The sequence below is a fragment of the Photinus pyralis genome, unplaced genomic scaffold (assembly GCF_008802855.1).
Source record: "Photinus pyralis isolate 1611_PpyrPB1 unplaced genomic scaffold, Ppyr1.3 Ppyr1.4_unclustered_Scaffold7518, whole genome shotgun sequence".
Lineage (NCBI taxonomy): Eukaryota > Metazoa > Arthropoda > Insecta > Coleoptera > Lampyridae > Photinus > Photinus pyralis.
The window spans coordinates 66,527-86,454 of NW_022172181.1; the positions used below are offsets into that span (position 1 = coordinate 66,527).

Genomic DNA, 19,928 nt, shown 5'->3' on the forward strand with positions numbered 1-19,928 from the left:
TGATACATTCAGATCTACTAATATTAGTATTATTTCAATCCTTTTAGGGTAGTATCCTCTTAGTATCTTCTTATGGACTTGAGGATTTTCTAAATCTAGAATCCTCTTAGAAAATATGTAGAATCTTCTAAAAATTATCTTATGATTTTCTGAGAATCTCCCACTAATCTGGATATACTAGCAAAATAAGAAGGGTTGAGGCAGTTTTCAACTTCAATAAGATGGTCCCTTCACATCCGGATGAAACGAAAAGAAATTCATATCTACCTTTTTTGTGCCATTGACAATTTTTCTAAGTTGATACGGTACGCATACGAACAAGAGGATCATATATTCAAGCCAGTTCAGGTCGAAGTACTCCTAGGAGGAAAATTTTTAGAAGGTACCGTAAACCATTATTAATTGCAGTGAATTTGGGTATCTTAAGAATCCCATTAATGATCTGTTATTATTACGGCCGTTTGTAAATTTCGAATGAACCAGCAAGGGGTAGGTATGTTAAATACACTTAACTGGGAAGTGCGATAATTAATTGTTAGTTATTACCAGGGTTACAGCCCTTTGAATTTTCTTTCGAAATTGGTTTTTAGTCCATAACTTTTGATTGCGAAATCTAATCGAAAAAGTACGAATCGTTTTGGATTCTACGCACCAAAATTAATAAGAAAAAGTGTTTTCCCGAGAAATTTTGGTGTAGTCGATTTTTGGTAAAAAAGGAAGGTTATACGCTGCCTTTTTTTGAGCCCCGAAGAAAAAATTGTCTCAGATCGACCCGGAAAACAAATTTTCTTATAGAATATGGCCTGTAGAATCCATAATTTCAAACAGTTCCAAGATTGGGCTACTAGATCAAAAGTTACCATTTGGGTTCTCACAAAAGTAACCCTGACTAGTCGTCAGAGTCCTCGCCCATGGATTAACTTGTGTGTACTCGAAGCTAATTAATTAATTTCTAAAATGGTCAGTGCGTGTGTCAACGAGGCGAATTTTCTTTGAAACGGAATGTAGCAAACAGCTTACCTTGCAATTAAAGGAGCGGCAGAAGTTACTGTGCAACAAAAAGGAAAAGGTATAGTTTGTTGATTATTTTTTTTAAAAGGGGTGGAAGTAATTATTTGTATTGTTTAAACAATATTCAGATTTCAAAAATTTGGGCCCCCACTTTTTTTTAGATTTTCAAAATATTTTTTGTTGGTCGTTTGTTGGCGTTTGTTACGGACAGACGGACAAAACCATCACATAAGGGGAATTTTTTTTCTTTCGAAAAATTTCCTATAGATTGTAATCTATTTAGTGTGTATGTATAAAAACCAATTTACAGGGTGTCCCATTAATAAAGGTCACAGGCCATTTGTATGAAACCGTTAATTGCACAGTTTCGGGGAAATAATTTTGTTAACAAAAGATATATTATATCGTTGCATTTAGAAATTTTCAAAAAAAAGTATCTGTTAATGTCACATCGCGCCCTCTACCACTCATCACATTTACTAAAAAGATTCTATTCATGTAAAATCTGATTCCACGAAGAGAGTTCTTTCCAACAAAACCTATTATGTGAACATCGGTTAACCTAAAACGAATTTACATTCAGTTCCTCAAATAGATGTTCCCCTTCCCCCACCGATCATATTTTATGAGTTAGAGCAACATGTGCTGCATCAAAATGATCCAAAAGGTCGCTTTTCTACTTAACCATGAATAGTACGCCCTCTAGTGGCAAACCTAGAAACTTGAAAATAATTTCCAGCGATTTTTCTTGGCCTCTTTTGTTAACAAAATTTTTCCCAAAGCTGTGCCATTAACGGTTCCATAGATATGACCTCTGATCATTATTAATTGGGATACCCTGTACATATTGTATTGTTTAAACAATATAAAAAATAAATTATTTCCCCCTTAAAAGAAAAAGAAAAATTTTAAATCGTCAGAATCGGAGCTGTTTCCGAGGACTTCCAAAGAAAAATCTTCATTGACGTGACTATTAAATAATAATTAAATAATATGATTGACATTCGCGATTGACTGTCACTAAAAAAATTGTAAAAATCGTAAAAGAAAGTAACACTTTCCATACGATTGTTTGGCATAGAAAGTCTGGTTATTCACTTCCGGTTCGCAATGGAAAAAATTATTGTCGATTCTTCAACGAGAGCTTATTTTGTTTTCCGAATTAACCTGCGTCTATAGAGATAATATTCAATAGAGACAATTCCATACCGATGGCTTAATTACATGAATCAACAAACAAGAACCCACACTATCCCTTGGTACACAGCAGCAATGTGTTCGCAATGAATAGAGTGATTTATAGACAATTCATGATTTCTATTCCAATTAACTCTTCGCTTATCATGCATGAAAACCGTGTCTGTGAAGTCTCGATTTAGTGCTCGTTTTATACAAACAGAGCCCTTTTTCCATCCCCCCCAATCCATTCAATATTGAATCAGCAGTTCGTATTTCCTTTCGAATCTGAAACATCCGTAAATATTCGAGGCATTTGTTTACTGCTTGTATTTTTATGCACGTTCAAAGCATAACAATACTTTATACATATATAGATATGAAAAAAAGAGGGCTCCATCCCGGGTCTTTCATTTGTTATAAAATGAATGGCCGCTAGTAAATCCAATATAAAGATAAAAGCATCCACCCTTACCCGGACACATAATTACAAATTCGCCATTGTTAAAATCTCGAAATGAGAGTTTGCTTTTAATTAGATTTGTGTAATGTGAACGAAATGAAATTAATTATAAACGCTAAGAGGAATGCCGAAAATAAAAGTAAATACCTTGCCACGGTCGTGGGCATCCACTAACTCGATTAAATGCAAAAATTCGGTCAATCTGCATGGTGTCTCCAATGCCTTGTTTTTCTTTGCAGATTCAATTATGACGTAAAGCTTAAAAAGTAACAAAATTACAAAAAATACTCGTCCTCAACCACTGTTCGGAAAAAAAACACTATAGACGAAGGTGTTCCCTTCAAATTCAAACTCTGTAATTGTACAAAGGGCTTGATCTATTAGTAGGTATCTCTTCCTACATTTCTTATCGCGATCTCCTAAGATCTTTGTTTCATTTCCACATGCGGGGTATTGTTTTAGTGCCTGCGCTTACATTTGCTTTGTTCCACTCAATTTCGAAATGCGTAACAAAGAGAAACTTCTTAACGGTAATAAACTCCCGAGCGATCCAAGGCATAATTTACGGTATTAAGGGGATGATTTACTTTGAATGCGAGTAGGTACAATTAATCAGGGCGTACAAAAAAAGGGGAGGGTAAAATAATTAGATAAGTTTTGCCGACCCGCAAAACTTCGCGCTGTATATAATAAAACATTTTAGTATGTTAGTGTTGTCGGTCGAGTTTGTAGTTTGTGTGCATAACAAACTAGTTAAGAAGCTGCAACATTACACAAAGGGGTAATAATATATGGTTGATGCTTGTGGCTGTTTTGTAACTTTATCGCACTTCTGCCCGCTGTAATTTTACGCTCCGAGGAGACCGAGCTTTCAATTGGTATTTTTGGTGAAAGCTCCTCGCGATAAATGTCAGGGGTTATTAAAAATTCGTTTATGTAACCTTTCGCCAACCTTCACCCCCATTACCTATTTCGTAATTAGGAGCTGTAAGTAAAATACAGAGGTACTTTCGGGGCGGTGTAATTTTAAAAAGGAAAAGCATCATCAAACTTTCGAGATAACGGTCCGGAAATTTTTTTATGACTACTGAATTCGTGATCCAATAAGGCGTTTATAAAGATTAATCCTGGCTAAATAGCTCTAAATTAAATTATTTTCCGAAAGGGATGGAAAGTGGTATTTTGCAATTTGTGGCAAAACTATTAATTTCAGGCGAAAATGTTCGAGGTAAAAGTTAAAATGAACAGCTTTCTTTTAAAATCTTGGATTACTAAAATATGAGTCTTTGCGAAAATGTTGCTACCCCACACAGCTCTGTACGATGAAAAAAATAGAATAATTGCACTGATTGCACTTTATATCCTTGGAAGCTGCATAATGCAGAGGTGGCCGATTGGCTGTTCGGAATCAGCCTGAACGAGAGAAATGCATTTGGAAAATCAGGGTTTTCAAATAATGTATGGTTCTCTGCCTACAAATTTCACTTTTAACAATATCAGGAGTCATAGAAGGGCAAGAGGGTTTCACTTTTTTTCTTCTTGGTAAGTACCTTTTTTTTGTATTTTGTGATCGTTGCAGCAATTTATCTTTTAATCGTGATAAAAAAAGACCCAAAGTCCTTTTAAAATTGGATCACAGAAATGTGAAAAGGTCTAATTTCTTTAAACCTCAAATTTTTCTTTTAAAGTTGTTGAGTAATGTCCAAAATTTTTCACGAATTATGTTCTCCTGATACAAATTTACCTCGCGTTGATTAAGAAGGGTATTTTGATAATCCGAGTACATAATTGGTTCTGAATACTGCACTCAAGTATAATAACATTTTTCCCGAGTGTACTTCATTTCTTTTATTCGTCTCCTTTTGCAACAAGGGCTGTTGCCGTATTTTATCAATAGCTCTACGCACTTACTCACAATAGTTGTAGAGAACAGGAACGTGTAATTAAGATAAATCTGTTAGGGAAGTGTAAGCACAATTCAAAGAATATCGTAACAAAAGACTCTAAGCTGTTTCCCCGTTTTGTATCTCGCAAGTTTAAATCTGTTGTATAGAGTGAATGCTGTTATATGTAAAATGAGCATCTGAAAATACAAGTTTCGCAATAATTATTATGAATACTTCCTTTAATTACAAAGCCGTTGCCAAGTTTTAATTTTCATTGTTATACTCGCGCCGGTAAATTCTATTGTCCCGGAAAAATTAGTATCTATTTATTATAAGGGAAAACGTCAATTGCGTTCTCCTCTTTGTGTTTATTTTCTAATTTGTAGCGACTATTCCGCTGCAAGCGTACTTTTAACCAAATTAAGTTTAGTTCCATTTCGTTTCGGAAAAATCCAATTTGACAACGCTTTTAGCAACTCCGCAATCTTTTTGTAATAAAGGTAAAACGCGAAATGAATGGCCACGTAAAGGATGTTATTAATCGGGTGCGTTTCGACGGCGAAGTTGTAGAATAATGAAGCCTAAGTGAAATTTTGTTTATATTCGTAAAGGGAAATTCCTCACACTTTGCCCGTAAATACTTAGGTACACATTTCAATTTTTTGCGCTTTTCAATCCTGATGCCACTGAAAGAGGAATTTCTACAGGTAGAACCAATTAATCGCGAGAATGCACAAATCGATCACTTCTTTGAGATGCTGTGAACGTGCTTAAACAATTTTTTAAAAGTGAATTTGTACAAGGAAGTAGAGTTACGTTTCTGTCAATAAATATTACATCTTCTTGCACTTCTGTGTACTTGTCTTACATTTTCTATTTAATAATGTTTTAAGAAATAATTGTAACAGGATCAAATAAACCAAAGCAAGTGCGTAGGAATAATTTTTATTTGCAGCTCCTTGGGTTTTTTTGGTTCGGTTGCAACATTTTTTTATATACAATTTTGTATCATAATACTTAAAAAACACATATCAGGAGGACATAAACGGAACGTGAAGGTGTCAGATAATAAATTTTTTTGAGTGACTATGATCCTGATGTAGCACTTTCTAGAAGGCAGGTACTTCATGAAGGGCTCATAAGTATACAGTATGTGTCAATAAATATTACACACTCCTGTTATCCTGCTACAAAATTTGAGAAATATATATCACGAGAACAAAATACGTGAGAATGTGTTCGTCCCAATATAAATGACATCTTCCTGCACTTCTCTGGTCTCTATTCAGTATTCTTTCGCCATAAATATTTGTACCAGGGTCAATTCATGACCAGGTTAATAAATTTTACACCTTCTTACGCTTCCACGATCCTGCTACTAAAATTTTCGAAAGAGAAATAGGTATCCGGAGAACATACATCGTGAGAATATGTGTGTCAAAACAACTTACACCTTCCTGCACTTCTCTGATCTCTATTCAATATTCTTTTTCACTAAATATTTGTACCGGGGTCAAATCAGACAAGGTTAATGGATATTACACCTCCTTACACTTCTGTGATCCTGCTACTAAAATTTTCGAAAGAGAAATAGGTATCCGGAGAACATAAAACGTGAGAATGTGTGTGTCAATATAACTTACACTTTCCTGCACCTCTCTGGCCTTTATTCAGCATTCCTGTTCAATAAATTTTTGTAGCCGGGTAAAATCAGACAAGGTTAATAAATATTACACCTTTCTGCACTTCTTTGATCTCTATTCAATATTCTTCTTCACTAAATATTTGTACCGGGGTCAAATCAGACAAGATTAATGGATATTACTCCTTACGCTTATGTGATCCTGCTACTAAAATTTTCGATAGAGAAATAGGTATCCGGAGAACATAAATGGTGAGAATATGTGTGTGTCAATATAATTTACACCTTCCTGCACTTCTATGATCCCGATTCAATATTCTTTTTCACTAAATATTTGTACCGGAGTCAAATGAGACAAGGTTAATAGATATTACACCTCCTTACGCTTCTATGATCCTGTTACTAAAATTTTTGAAAGAGAAATAGGTATCCGGAGAACATAAATGGTGAGAATGTGTGTGTCAATATAATTTACACTTTCCTGCACTTCTCTGGCCTTTATTCAGCATTCCTTTTCAATAAATTTTTGTAGCCGGGTAAAATCAGACAAGGCTAATAAATATTACACCTTTCTACACTTCTCTGATCTCTATTCAATATTCTTTTTCACTAAATATTTGTACCGGGGTCAAATCAGACAAGGTTAATGGATATTACACGTCCTTACACTTCTGTGATCCTGCTACTAAAATTTTCGAAAGAGAAATATGTATCACGAGAACAAAATACGTGAGAATGTGTGCGTATCAATATAAATATGACACCTTCCTCTGTCTCTATTCAGTATTTCTTTTCAATAAATTTTTGTAGCCGGGTAAAATCAGACAAGGTTAATAAATAGGTATTACGACATTTTCGGTAACGAAATAGATATCAGGAGAACATAATATGCGAGAATGTGCGTTTGTCAATATAAATAACACTTTCCTGCTTTTCTTTGATCTCTATATTCAGTATTCTTTTTCAGCAAATATTTGTATCAGAGTGAAATCAGACAAGGTTAATAAATATTACACCTTCTAGCGCTTTTACGACCTTATTAGAACAAATTTAAAAAAATAAATATGTATCAGGGGAACATACAATGCGAAAAACCGCACGTCTGTAAATTTTTTTTTTTTGAGATTTTGTGAATCTGATTCACCAATTTTCATAATAAATGGGTTCCAGCAGAATGTAGAAGCTATGAGAGCATGTCAATGAATACATTTTACGTCTTTTGGAAGGGTCTATAATCTTAATAAAATCAAAATTAATCAGGAGGACATAAATGGAATGTGAGGCGCATAAAAGATAATAATAATAAATAATAATAAATATCGGTCGATCTGAGACAATTTTTTTTGGGCATCAAAAAAAGGCAGTGTATAACCTTCCTTTTTTACCAGAAATCGACTACACCAAAATTTCTCGGGAAAACACTTTTTCTTATTAATTTTGGTGCGTAGAATCCAAAACAATTCGTACTTTTTCGATTAGACTTCGCAATCAAAAGTTATGGACTAAAAACCAATTTCGAAAGAAAATTCAAAGGGCTGTAACTTTTGATCTAGTAGCCCAATCTTGGAACTGTTTGAAATTATGGATTCTACAGGCCACATTCAATAGGAACAATTTTTTTTCCGGGTCGATCTGAGACAATTTTTTGTTCGGGCCTCAAAGAAAGGCAGTGTATAACCTTCCTTTTTTACCAAAAATCGACTGCACCAAAATTTCTCGGGAAAACACTTTTTCTTATTAATTTTGAGGCGTAGAATCCAAAACAATTCGTACTTTTTCGATTAGACTTCTCAATCAAAAGTTATAGACTAGAAACCAATTTCGAAAAAAAATTGAAAGGGCTGTAACTTTTGAACTAGTAGCCCAATCTTGGAACTGTTTGAAATTATGGATTCTACAGGCCACATTCTATAAGAAAATTTTTTTCCGGGTCGATCTGAGACCAATTTTTTTTGTGGCTCAAAAAAAGGCAGTGTATACCTTCCTTTTTTACCAAAAATCGACTACACCAAAATTTCTCGGGAAAACACTTTTTCTTATTAATTTTGGTGCGTAGAAATCAAAACAATTCGTACTTTTTCGATTAGACCTCTCAATAAAAAGTTATGGACAAAAAACAAATTTCGAAAAAAAATTCAAAGGGCTGTCACTTTTGATCTATAGTAGCCCAATCTTCAAACTGTTTGAAATTATGGATTCTCGATCGATCTCGATCTCAGACAATTTTTTTTCCGGCCTCAAAAATAGGCAGTACTTTTAAGTTATTCAAATATTTGAGAACAATTTAGAAATGTTTAAGGAAAGTTTCCATTGTCACAAAATCAAATATAAAAATCTAATACATCTGAATACCGAACTCGATAGTTTACGTAACTTAAAAACAATAGGGACCTTTCTTATATCCTTAAAACCATGTGTACCAATTTTCAAAGCGATCGCACGTTTCTAAACAAGTTATCATGCACATGTACAAACGGATGGTCAAAAATGGATCTGTTCCAAAATCGCTAGGATTAATTTCAGAAAGGCCTACGTATCATGTGCACGACGTACGATCGCTTTGAAAACTGTTACACATATTCTTAATATGTATATAACAATAGAAATATAAAAAAAGCTAACCACATACAAAGTATAACTTGATTTTTTTAAGTAGTATTAGGCCTTTTATCCAGTATACTATTTTAAATTTTTAATGTATTTGAGTGACAAGTATTTGAATACTTTTTACTGTATTCGAATACTTTTCAAAGTAAGATACAGAAATACTTTTCAAAGTATTCGAATACTATAAAAATGATCGTATTCGAATACCTTTGATAGTATTAGAATCCTATTGAAAGTATTCGAATACATTCTAAAGTATTTGGATACTTATTTTTTTAAGTATTTGAATACTTTTCAATGTATCTGTATCTAGTATTCGCCTGTGCTGGACGTAAAAGTATTTAGTATTTAAATACCTTTGATTTGTGTAATGTATTTACTATTTAGTATTCAAATACTTTTTGAAAGTATTCTGCCCAGCTCTGACTATTAAAAAGTTTTTAAATATGTTAAAATTATATGTGAACATTGATAGAATATCTACCTATACCAAAAAGTAGTAGCATTTAATAAAAATTCTTCAATGGTAGTAGTCAATATTTCGCAATTTATACGAAAATCCTGTATCATTGTTCATGGATTTGAAAAGGAAAATAACCTAATTTAATTAATTTAATGAATACACAACTTTGATATGATTCAAGATGTTTTGTTTGGACCCAATGGATTTAATAACGGGAATATTTTTGGACCATCCTGATTTGTCTGGAAATCGATTCTTGAAAATTAATTAAAAAAATTGCTTCAGTGGTCCTTTGACAAAGCAGATTCTTAAAACGGCAGGGGAATTTCGTAACGCACAAATAGTATCAAAAAGGAATTTACAAGCCCACGAAAGTTCAAAAGACCTACCAAAGATATAAACCTGGCTAACTTGGCCAGTCCTTTCGACACCCACAATGTAAAAAAACAGACCATTTAATTTGTTCATTTTAATTATAGTAAGATAAATACTACATATTCTATAAGTATATTGAGCATCCATAAATATACAAAAACGATCTAGACGTTCAAGTGGCAGAACAAGGGAGTGTACATGTTTTTAATAAAAACTACATTAAAATGGCAGCGTTCTGCTAGTCAAACAGTCCAGAGTCTTATGTGCGACACAATAAACAATACAACAAAGGAGCCCTTTATCTTGGGTTTTTAAATGGCTATCAAAATACGAGACACGTACAAAAAGTTCTAAATTTAAAAAAGTAGTAAAAAATTCAGTCAAAAGTTATTATAAATAATTAAATCGAGTATACAATCACTTTATTGCACGTGTAAATACATGCACTCACTGGTCAGAAACTCTTGGCTGGAGTTTCCTTTAAAGGCACGATATACCTAGTCTTATTTTCAATTTGGCACCCGAGAATGCTACGAATCGTTTTAAAAGTTTCACACTATTCAATTGCAAAATTGTTTCTATCACTCACACAATGCGGATCACTAGTGCACTTATCACTAATCATCGTAAATTGTTCATCTTCTTCGCCTAGACTCGACCTCTGCTATCATTTTCCTAATCATAGGTTCGGGACTACAAGGTTTGGGATCACATTTCATTTGACCATCACCACCGCAGCTGCAAGGAGAAACAAAACCACGTTAGTGAAAATGAACACATAATTCACTTTAAATCTTACCTGCACTGCAAACAGGGACCAGATGCAGATGCCACATCTTCACCTACTTGATAATCTTTGCCTTGCACAAGGCAACCTTGTCGTTTTGCTCTGCCTTTGTAGTGATGCGAGAAGAAGTGGGGAGGCAGCGTTGTTGTGGTCGTGGTAGTCGTGGTCGTGATATTTACAGCGGTAGCCATAGAGACTGGACATTCGTAACGAGGACAACAGAATCCCCTGATCGGTTCCTCGTGACATCTGGGAATCGGAGGCGGACAGCTTTGTTGTAGACAGATGATGTCGCTTCGGAAACAGAAGCAGAAATCGCAGGGATCGTCGCGAGGTATTTGTTGCGCCGAGACGAACGTTTTTCCACCATATCGGCAAGTACCAGGTCCATATGTGCCATGATCTTCTTCATATTCGTCTTCGGGTACGTGGTAGTCGGGCATTTCTGGCGTATGACCTAAGTCTGGGTGAATGCTAGAAGATTCGCTTATGGTAGTGTACAGGTCGGTACGATTCAGATCAAGGTGAGGAGTTGTCGATAGAATCTCCGCGGTTGTTGTTTCTGGAGCGCCTGTTACCGCTTTCTCAGTCACTTCTTCTGGAGTAGTCTGAACTTCGGGCGATTTACTTGCCTCAACATCTGGTTGCATTGTAACTTCAGCTTGTTTCTCAGTCTCTGATTTGCCTTCAGTGGTTTGGTGCGGTTCTTCTTCAGTCATTGAGGTCTGAACGGAAGGTTCCGTGGGCTGACTTAATTTCTGGGTGGTATATTCCTTCTCAGTTTCTGATGGCACTTCCTTAGTTACATCAATTTCAGGCTCTTCTTTGTGCGGTTCCGCAGTCGATGATTCTGTGATTACAGCACCAGCTGTAGTTACTTCAATTGTGGTGTGTTTCTCAGTCTCACTGTCTGTACTAGCATCAGAGGTCCGTTGTGTGACTGCAGGTTCAGTTACGACCGTTGTCTTAGTATACGGATATTTGGTCTCTTGATGTTCAAGACTTTCTGTGGCGTCCGAGGATTTAACAGTTGTCATAGAACTTTCCGATGTAGCACCTTTTTCGGGAATCGTTGAGGTTGTTTCATGAATTTCTCCTTCTGTGACAGCTTCGGGTTTGCTAGTAACTTTTTCTTCTCCTTCGATTTCTGGCAATGACGTGGATTGACTAGTAACTTCATGTGCCATTGTTTCACTTTCCGGTGGTAAAGTAGTAGATGCACGCATCGTAGTTACCTGCGATTCGACTTTGGTCGCGACATCTTCTTGCGTCACTTCCTCGGTTTCAATTTTCGGGGATGTAGTCATCACTTCATGCGGAGTAGGTGCCGCTTCTGATTTGGTGTCAACTTCTTCAGGCAACTGAGCTTTTGTCACTTCCTCAGTTTCAGCCTCTACCGATGCAGTAGATGAACCAATGATCACATGAGGAGTAGTAGCTTCCGACTCTGATTTAGTGGCAACTTCCTCAGGCAAATGAGCTTTCGTCGCCTCCTCAGTTTCAGCCTCTACAGACTCAGTGGATGAACCGATGAGCTCATGCGGCGTAGTAGCTTCCGACTCTAATTTAGTGGCAATATCTTCAGGCAGTTGAGCTTTCGTCCCTTCTTCAGTTTCGGCCTCTACTGATGCAGTGGATGCAGAAATGACCTCATGGGGCGTAGCTTCCGACTCTGATTTAGTGGCACCTTCCTCGGGCAACTGTGCTTTTGTCGCTTCCGATTCAGTGGATGAACCAATGACCTCATGCGGAGTTGTAGCTTCTGATTCTGATTCAGTGACCTTCTCGACTTCAGCTTCTGGAGATGAGGTAGATGCACCGACAACCTCATGGGAGGTAGTAGCTTCCGATTCTGATGTAGTGGCAACTTTTTCAGGCAACTGAGCTTTCGTTGCCTCCTCAGTTTCAGTCTCTACAGACTCAGTGGATGAACCGATGAGCTCATGCGGAGTAGTAGCCTCTGTGGCATCTTTCTCATGTTGCGTTGCCTTCTCGATGTCGGATACTGGAGATGAGGTAGATGAGCTGACAAATTCATGGGCTGTAGTAACCTCTGATTCTGATTTAGTGACAACCTCCTCCTCAGGTAATTTCGTTGCCTCCTCTGTTTTAGGAGATGAAGTTGGCGAACTGGTAATCTCTGATTCTGTTTCTGATTGGGTGACTCCTGTCGGCGCAGCTGTAGCTTCCGGGTGTGGTTGTACCACAACGGGTACATAAACTGGCTTCACAGTTTCTTCCTCCGGTACTTTCGGACCCAAGGTTGTCGATTCCGTTACAGGGCTCTCAGTTTCAATACGATCTCCTATAGCAACACCTCCTTCTGGTTCTTTACTTAGCGGTGCTTCTGTAAGAACTTCGACCTCTGTAACCTCTTTTTCAGCACCAGCGGTTGTCGACTCCTCCTGCTGTGTTGTTTTCTGCGTAGGCGCCGAAGTGGTTTGTTCAGATTCCTTAGGTACTTCAGCTTCCGTTACTGGCTCCTCGGTCTTTGCAGGCAACACTTGTATGGAAATAGTAACTGGCTGTTCTTTAATTGTTGTTTCGTCCATCTTGTGACTATCTGACTCAATTTCGGATGGTTCTGGTACACCTGAAATGCAATCGTTATGACAAATTCCAAAACAAAGCCTTATAAACTTACTGCAACTATATGTTGGACAACAACTATCAGGGCCTTGGTAGACAGGCATGCAGTTATGAAGATGTGAAGGTGGACCTTCACAGGCTACGGATTCGCACTGTAGAATTGAACTTAAGCACTTGCAAGAAATTTGGCAATGTCCCATTGGAGGCACTTCGGAGTTATTGGCAAAAGTTTGACCATCAACCAAACAGCTGCCTTCTCCAGGTACCATATGCTCAGTTATACTTTCGGTAGGAGTTGTTTCGGGCTGCTTAGTTGACTCATACGCTGGTTTTTGCGTAGACGACACAATGGAAGGCAGTTCAGTTGCCGCGACGTCCTTATCAGGTACTTCTTCCGGTTGAGTTGCCGAAACTGGAGGTACCTTGGTTATAGGCTCTTCCTTTGCGGGCATAACCTCTACAGCAATCTGCGGTGCCTCAGTCTCTTGTTCTTTTGGAATATCATGCTGGGTAGATTGGTCCACTGGTTTTTCGGTTACTTGCGGCACGGCGGTGGTCTGATCTTCTGATTTTTCGCCCTGTTGAACAAGAGGCGTCTCTGTGTCAACTGCTACTGCTGTTACTGTGACAATTGGTTCTTCGGTCACGTGAGATAAACCGACTGTTGAAAGATCTTGCTCAGGTTTATGTTCGCTTTCAGTAATTAAACCTTCGCTTGGTTGTTTTTCAGGTGTTACTGTGTACACTGGCTCAGTCGTTTTTTCTTCCTCGGGGCCGCTTGTTTCTTCTAGCTCTGGTTTACTAGTGGTAGCTTCCGGAAGAGTAGTTTGCTTTTCCTCTGGTTTGGGCGTGGTTTCTAATTCTACCCTTGATGGAACGGTAGTTTCTTGCGCAGGAGGACGAGACGCGTGTGTGCTTTCTTCGGGAGCGCTTGTTAGTTCCTCTTCAGGGCGTTTTGGTACTTCAGTTTCGGGAGCCTGTGTGATTTCTGATGGAACTTGTTGTTCCGGCACCTCTTCCGGTGCTTCCGTGACTTCTCCTTCTGGAATTTTGGTAATTTCTTCAGTGGGAAGTTTCGTTGTATCCTCAAGGCCCTTGGCACTGGTTACTTCCACTTCTGGAACTGCAGGTTCTTTCGTCAATCCCTCAGGAGCCGGTGTACTTTCTGGCCCCTTTGTTTGTTTTTCATGTTCCGGTGCTTGTGTTTGTTCCTCTTCTGGAGATTTTGTTAAATCAGCTCCAGGCGCCTTTGTTAGTTCTTCAGGTGCTTTTGTTATATGTTCCGGCTCTTTGGTACCTTCCTTTTCAACTGGCTCCGCCGTTTCTGTTGCGTGTTCGGATGTTTTGGTGGTCTCAACCGAAGCTTCGGTTGACACTGCTTCTGGTAGTTTGGTGAGTTCTTCCGCAGATTTTGTAACTTCTACTGTCGCTTCCGTATGCGGTGCTTCGGTAATTTGAACTGTACTTTCTGTTTCCACTTCCGGAATTTTAGTTGGTTGTTGTTCTGGTTTTGTTACCTTTTCAGCTGGAGGTACGGTGACGTCAGGTGTCTTGGTTTCACTTTCCTTCGTTACTTCCCCTGTAGCTGCAGAGTCTGGTGCTTCAGTGACCGCTACTGGACGCATTGTTTCCTTGTCCTCTGGTTTGGTTGCTTCTTCAACTGGTACCGTCGTGGCTTCAGGTGCTTTAGTTGCGTATTCTGATTCTTTAATCTTCTCTTCGGGAACTTTGCTTATTTCTTCTATAGGCGCTTCTGTTATCTCTTCGGGACCCTTTGTTGGTTGTTCAGGTTCATGTTCCTTGGGAGATTCAATTGGACCTTTGGTTACTTCTTGTGAAACCTCAGTTACTACTTCGGGAGCCTTCGTTGCTTCGTCATGTGTTTTTGCTGGTTCACTTACGTCTTCTGGAGCTTCTGTTGGAGACACTTCTTTTGTTACTTCGGGTGACTCTGTAATTACTTCTTCGGCCTTGGTGACTTCTTCGGGTGCCTTGGTTTCTATCTCTGCCTCCTTAGTTACCTGTTCAGGCAACTTCGTAACCTCCTCTTTTGGAACGTGCGTTGATTCAGGTTCCGGTGCTTTCGTCACTTCTTCACCAGCCTTTGTTATTTCTCCCTCAGACCCTTTAGTCGGTTCGGTTACTGGTACTTTGCTAGTTTCTTCAGGATGTTTAGTCGCTTCCTCGGGAGCAAAGGTTGGTCTTTCCGATTCCTTTTCACTTTCTCCTGCCGCTGAAGTTTCTTCGATTGCGGGTGCTTTAGTTACTTCAGCAGCTTTCGTTTCGCCTTCAGTAGATTCTGTTGGTTCACTTTCTGGTGCTGTCGTTTCTGGTAGTTTCGTTGCTTCTTCCGGTGCTGTAGTTGTTTTTTCTATTTTTGGCACACTCGTTACTACTTCGGGGCCTTTGGTACCTTCTTCTGGGGCGCTAGTTTCTGGTTCCTCTTTTTCGGGTAACACTGTCGCTGGGCCCTCTGGACTCTTTGTTGCCGCTTCTTCGTGAGCTTTAGTTACATCGTCTGGTAATTTAGTGACTTCTGGTACCTTGGTAGGTTCAATTGCTTCTGGACTCTTTGTTGCCGCTTCTTCGTGAGCTTTAGTTACATCGTCTGGTAACTCAGTGACTTCTGGTACCTTGGTAGGTTCGATTGCCTCAGATGCTTTCGTAATTTCTTCTGTTACCTCGTCACGCATTTTTGTGGCCTCCATTGTTGTTACAGCTTCAGGTGCCTTCGTTCCTTCTTCCGCCTTTTCAGGCTCTTCTTGGGCCTTTGTTACCTCCACCTCTGGAATATGCGTCGTTGCTTTAGTTCCTTCTTCTTCACCATGAAGTGGTGTGGATTCTTTCGGTCCTTCAGTCGGCTCTTCTTCTGGCACCTTTGTTACTTCTTCTTGGATATGTGATACATGTGCCTCGGTTACTTCTTCTGGAAGCTTGGTAGCAGTAGGTACTTCCTCGGGCACCTTTGTAGCGTCTTCTGGTCCTTTCGTCACATGTTCCGCGACTGTAGCTTCGGCTTCTGGTGCTTTGGAAGATTCTTCTGGAATAACTGATGATTCTTGCTCGGGTGCCGCAGGTACTTTTGGAGCTCCTTCTTTCGGCATAGTCGTCTCCTTTTCAATTGGTGCCTCTGTCTCTTGTGCGATTGACGATTTTGTCGCTTCTTCTTCAGCAGCCTTTGTTACTTCTTCCTGAGATGTAGTCTCTTCAGGACCCCTGACACCTAAATCCGGAATTTCAGTAGCTTCCACAGCGGGTACTTTGGTCACATCTTCAGGCGCTTCCGGAGCTTTCGTTCCGTGTTCCTTTTCTGGAAGAATTGCGGGAGTAGTCTGTTCGCCTTCTTTTTCTGGCATCTTCGTGCCTTCGGGCAACGTTGCCGTTGGAGTTTCTGAGTGTGGGAGCTCCTTCTCAGGCTCGGTAACCGATACTTGAGGTACCGTGGTCATGTGCTCCTCTTCCTTTTCAGGCGCTTGCTCTACTTCCTTCTGAGGCGGAAGCCCGGTCGGTGAAACTGTTGTCGCTGCTTCCTCTGGTTCCTTTGCACTTGTCGCCTCCTCTTCTTTGCTGGCTTCAGTTGGTCTTTCCTCGTCGCCTGGAGTTGGTTCAACTGGTCTGCTTGTAGTACCTTCCTTGACGGGCGCCTTAGTTTCCGCCGTGGCCAAATCTTTATCTTCGGGCGATTTAGTTAATTCGTGCTCTAACGGACCGATTGTGTTGGCAGATACATCTTCTTCACTCTCACCTTCCGGCGCTTTTGTTACCTCGGGCTCAAGTGGCCTAACAGAGGCCGGTTCCTTATCTTCCTCGTGAGGTTGGGTTACTTCAGGTACTGGAGTGGTTAATTGTTTTTCGTCTGTCGCCTTTTCAGGTTCCTCAGTTTCTATAGATGCGGTGGTGAGTTCGACACTTCCAGAGGTAGTATGTTTGTCTTGGGGCAATTTTGATGCTTGTGTCACTTCACCGTCAGTGGATTCCTCCTCCAATGGTTTTACCGTACCGACTGGATGAGAAGGTTCAGGTTGTACAGTTGTGGCTTTTCCCTCCTCTTCCTCGACTGTGGCAGTTGGGACTGGTGATCCTTGTTTGTCATCTTCAGGCGACTTTGTGGCTTCACTTGGCATGGCAGTTGTGGTCTTAGCTTCTTCGGGAGCTTTGGTCGATTCTGGAACACTAGTTTCCGCAGCCTTTTCCGGTTCCTCTGGAACTGGCGCCTTTGTACTCTCAACACCAGGGCCAGCTGTCGCTTCTGTTATGAATTGGCTGACGGTAGGGCTCGATTCGGTATCGGAAGGCTGTAGAGTTGTTGGCTTAGGTTCCTCTTTACCTTCCTCAGACGGCGTTGTTTCCTCCTCTCCAAATCGTGGAGGAAGCCTGGGTGTCGTGGGTTGTTCTTCTTCTGTTTGCGGTGCCTTGGTGTGGTCAGGCACGACTTGAGTCGTTGGCGGCTCTTGTTCGGGCAGCATAGTAGTTAAGGGTTCTGGTTTTTGAGTAACTTGGGCATGAGCTTGGGTCATGTCTTCGGCAGATGACGTCAAAAATCCTTCAGTTATAACTTCGGTTGGTGCAGACGGAGCCGGTGTGGAATCGCCTTCATCTAACTTGGGCACGTGACCTTCTACTGCAGGATGTTCACTTTCAGTAGTCGGTTGAGAGGGCTCTTCGGTTTCTTCTAGTGGTCGCACTGTTGGTATCTCTTCCGTTCTAGATGTTGTTGCAGTTTTGTCAACTTCATTAGGAACAATTTCAGGTAAAGGCGTGGTAACGTCGTAGATTAAAGTGGTGAGTTCTTCTTCGATTAAATTGTCACAGTCGTAGGTGTCAGGGCAACACTCACCGTCGCGTGGCGGTAACGCTGTACAGTTAATTTTTTCCAGCGGCGTGGGGTTACATTTTTGTACAGCGCACATAACGTCTCCTTTCATGCAATAGCAGCGCTCGCACGGAATGTCGCTCTTTATAAGGGCGCCGTCGGCGTACAAGTTATTTTCGAAGGTACAATCTTTAGGACCTGGGAACATGGTCGTCGTGATTAGGCTTGGTGTCGTTCTTTCGGTGGTCGTTGTTGTCGTTTCGAGAAGGTTTTGTTCGGGGTGTTCTGCAAAGTTTTAAGAATAGAGGGGGTTCGGTTAACTGGTTAAGGTACGTACCACAATCGTACCTCGCCGGGCAGCAGACACCTTCTTGATACACGGGCCTACAATCTTCGATTTCGAGTGTGCACTGTTGCATAACGCAAGCCGTACGGTTTCGGATGCAGTAGCAAAGCTCACAGGGCTTATTTGGGTTGGAAGGAACTCTGGCACCGTCTGAGTAAAACCTGTTCTCGATAAAACAGCCGTACTCGTTTAAGTGTCCAACTGCGGTGGACGGAGTTGTTGATGGCATAAGCTTTACAGGTACTAAAAGATGGTTGGATTATTTCCAGTCGAGATTACTATTGGCGGTGTTACCTTCGGGGCACTTGATAACGGGGCAACACTGATCGGGGCGTTTCTCCGTTTTGCAGTCTTGCCCGATGGCTTTGGTGAACGGACAGACTCGGAGGTAGCACATGAGCATTTCATTGTGGCAAGTACAGTTTAGGCAAGGCTCGTTTGTTAAAATTCTGTCTCCCTCATCGTAATGCTGGAAGTTATAGTAACATCCCTGCGTTTCTGAAATGGGGTAAATTAAAATGGGGCAGCTGGATGGGGGACGATCGACTTACTTGAACGTGACTCAATTCCTGTGCTCTGCTCGGACAGAGGAGCTGAAACAATGAAACAATTACATAGGCGATTATTTGATGATGGATGTATGACAGTGGAGCAGGTGCAGGTCAGTGGCTCAACAAGGCCACAGTGGGTGTGGCCGCAATACTTGAATAATAATCGATTGTCGATCTTGCATGTAAATGCAATATGTTTTCAGTCCCAGCCAAAATTGCGTAGGAAAGTGAGTTTTCCTCGGTTGGTACCGTTATCAATTATTTTTATCCGAATATTTGACCCAAACAATGGTCTTAAACGGTAATTGTTTGGCCAATCCGTTTGGCTCTTATATTACAAGAAATAACAGGTGTTGTTGTCGTAAGTCAATTACCAATCTGCCATGTACCAGACTCAAGGTGGGAAGTGTGCCAAATTCGCGGTCAAAATATTAAGTTGTCAGTAAAGGATGAATGGAGATTTTTTTATCTGCATTGTTTTAGAAAGAAATCCAATTATAGTCGGTGCCATAACAGAAAGCATGAACCTGCCTGACATTCACGGTTAACTGTATACCGCTTATATAACTTGAGCAATCAAGTCATCTAAGTAATTTGTGAATGCAGAAAATGGCTTTTGCATACATTAGTCAGACAAAACCGTGGTCCGGCCAAGCGTGGGAGACTTGGCCGAGACTTACCGCAGGAGGTCAAGTTGTGAACCTAGAATCGAGGACATTGTTATTGTGTTTGCAGACAGTTATATGCACGCTGTTATATACCGATCAGATTTAATCTTCGATTTCCGATCGATTCGAAAAAATGGCACACTCGCCTGGCGTAACCCGAACAAATTACGGCAATTAAATTTTTTCGGAAATTCCAACACCTTGCGTTGTTTAATTTAAAATCGAGGCACGTCACCGAATGTGGCATTCATAATGATGTTAATGGAAGGCGATCTTAAAAGTTCAAATTTGTCTAGATGAAGCGGATGTCGTCAGTCACTTTAATCGGTATGCAAATGTTACCGTTAAGTTAAAAATCGGTAGCCGCCTTTATCTTAAATCTCGACTTCCACCCGGTAGGTAACTGACCCTTGTGGCGAAAACAGGAACACTCGAGCATGTGTAAAAAGCTGTTCTAATTGCGTAACCGAAAAACTTACCGGCATGTACTACGTATGCAGACATTAACGTGAGGAACAGCATCAACAGGGCTGATTGCTGCAGCCCTGAAC

The 19,928-nt window shown here is 40.0% G+C and overlaps 1 protein-coding gene across 1 annotated transcript; it reads right to left on the reverse strand.

Moving 5' to 3' along the window:
- Positions 1–9,702: 9,702 nt before the first annotated feature.
- Positions 9,703–19,922, reverse strand: LOC116182778 (titin homolog). The gene is made up of 7 exons (XM_031503322.1): positions 19,857–19,922; positions 18,710–18,751; positions 18,453–18,656; positions 18,150–18,401; positions 13,055–18,097; positions 10,423–13,003; positions 9,703–10,361 (listed from the first exon to the last, which is right to left on the reverse strand). The coding sequence occupies exons 1-7, from the start codon at positions 19,897–19,899 to the stop codon at positions 10,259–10,261; spliced, it is 8,268 nt and encodes a 2,755-aa protein (XP_031359182.1). The 5' UTR covers positions 19,900–19,922; the 3' UTR covers positions 9,703–10,258.
- Between the last annotated feature and the right edge of the window lie 6 nt (positions 19,923–19,928).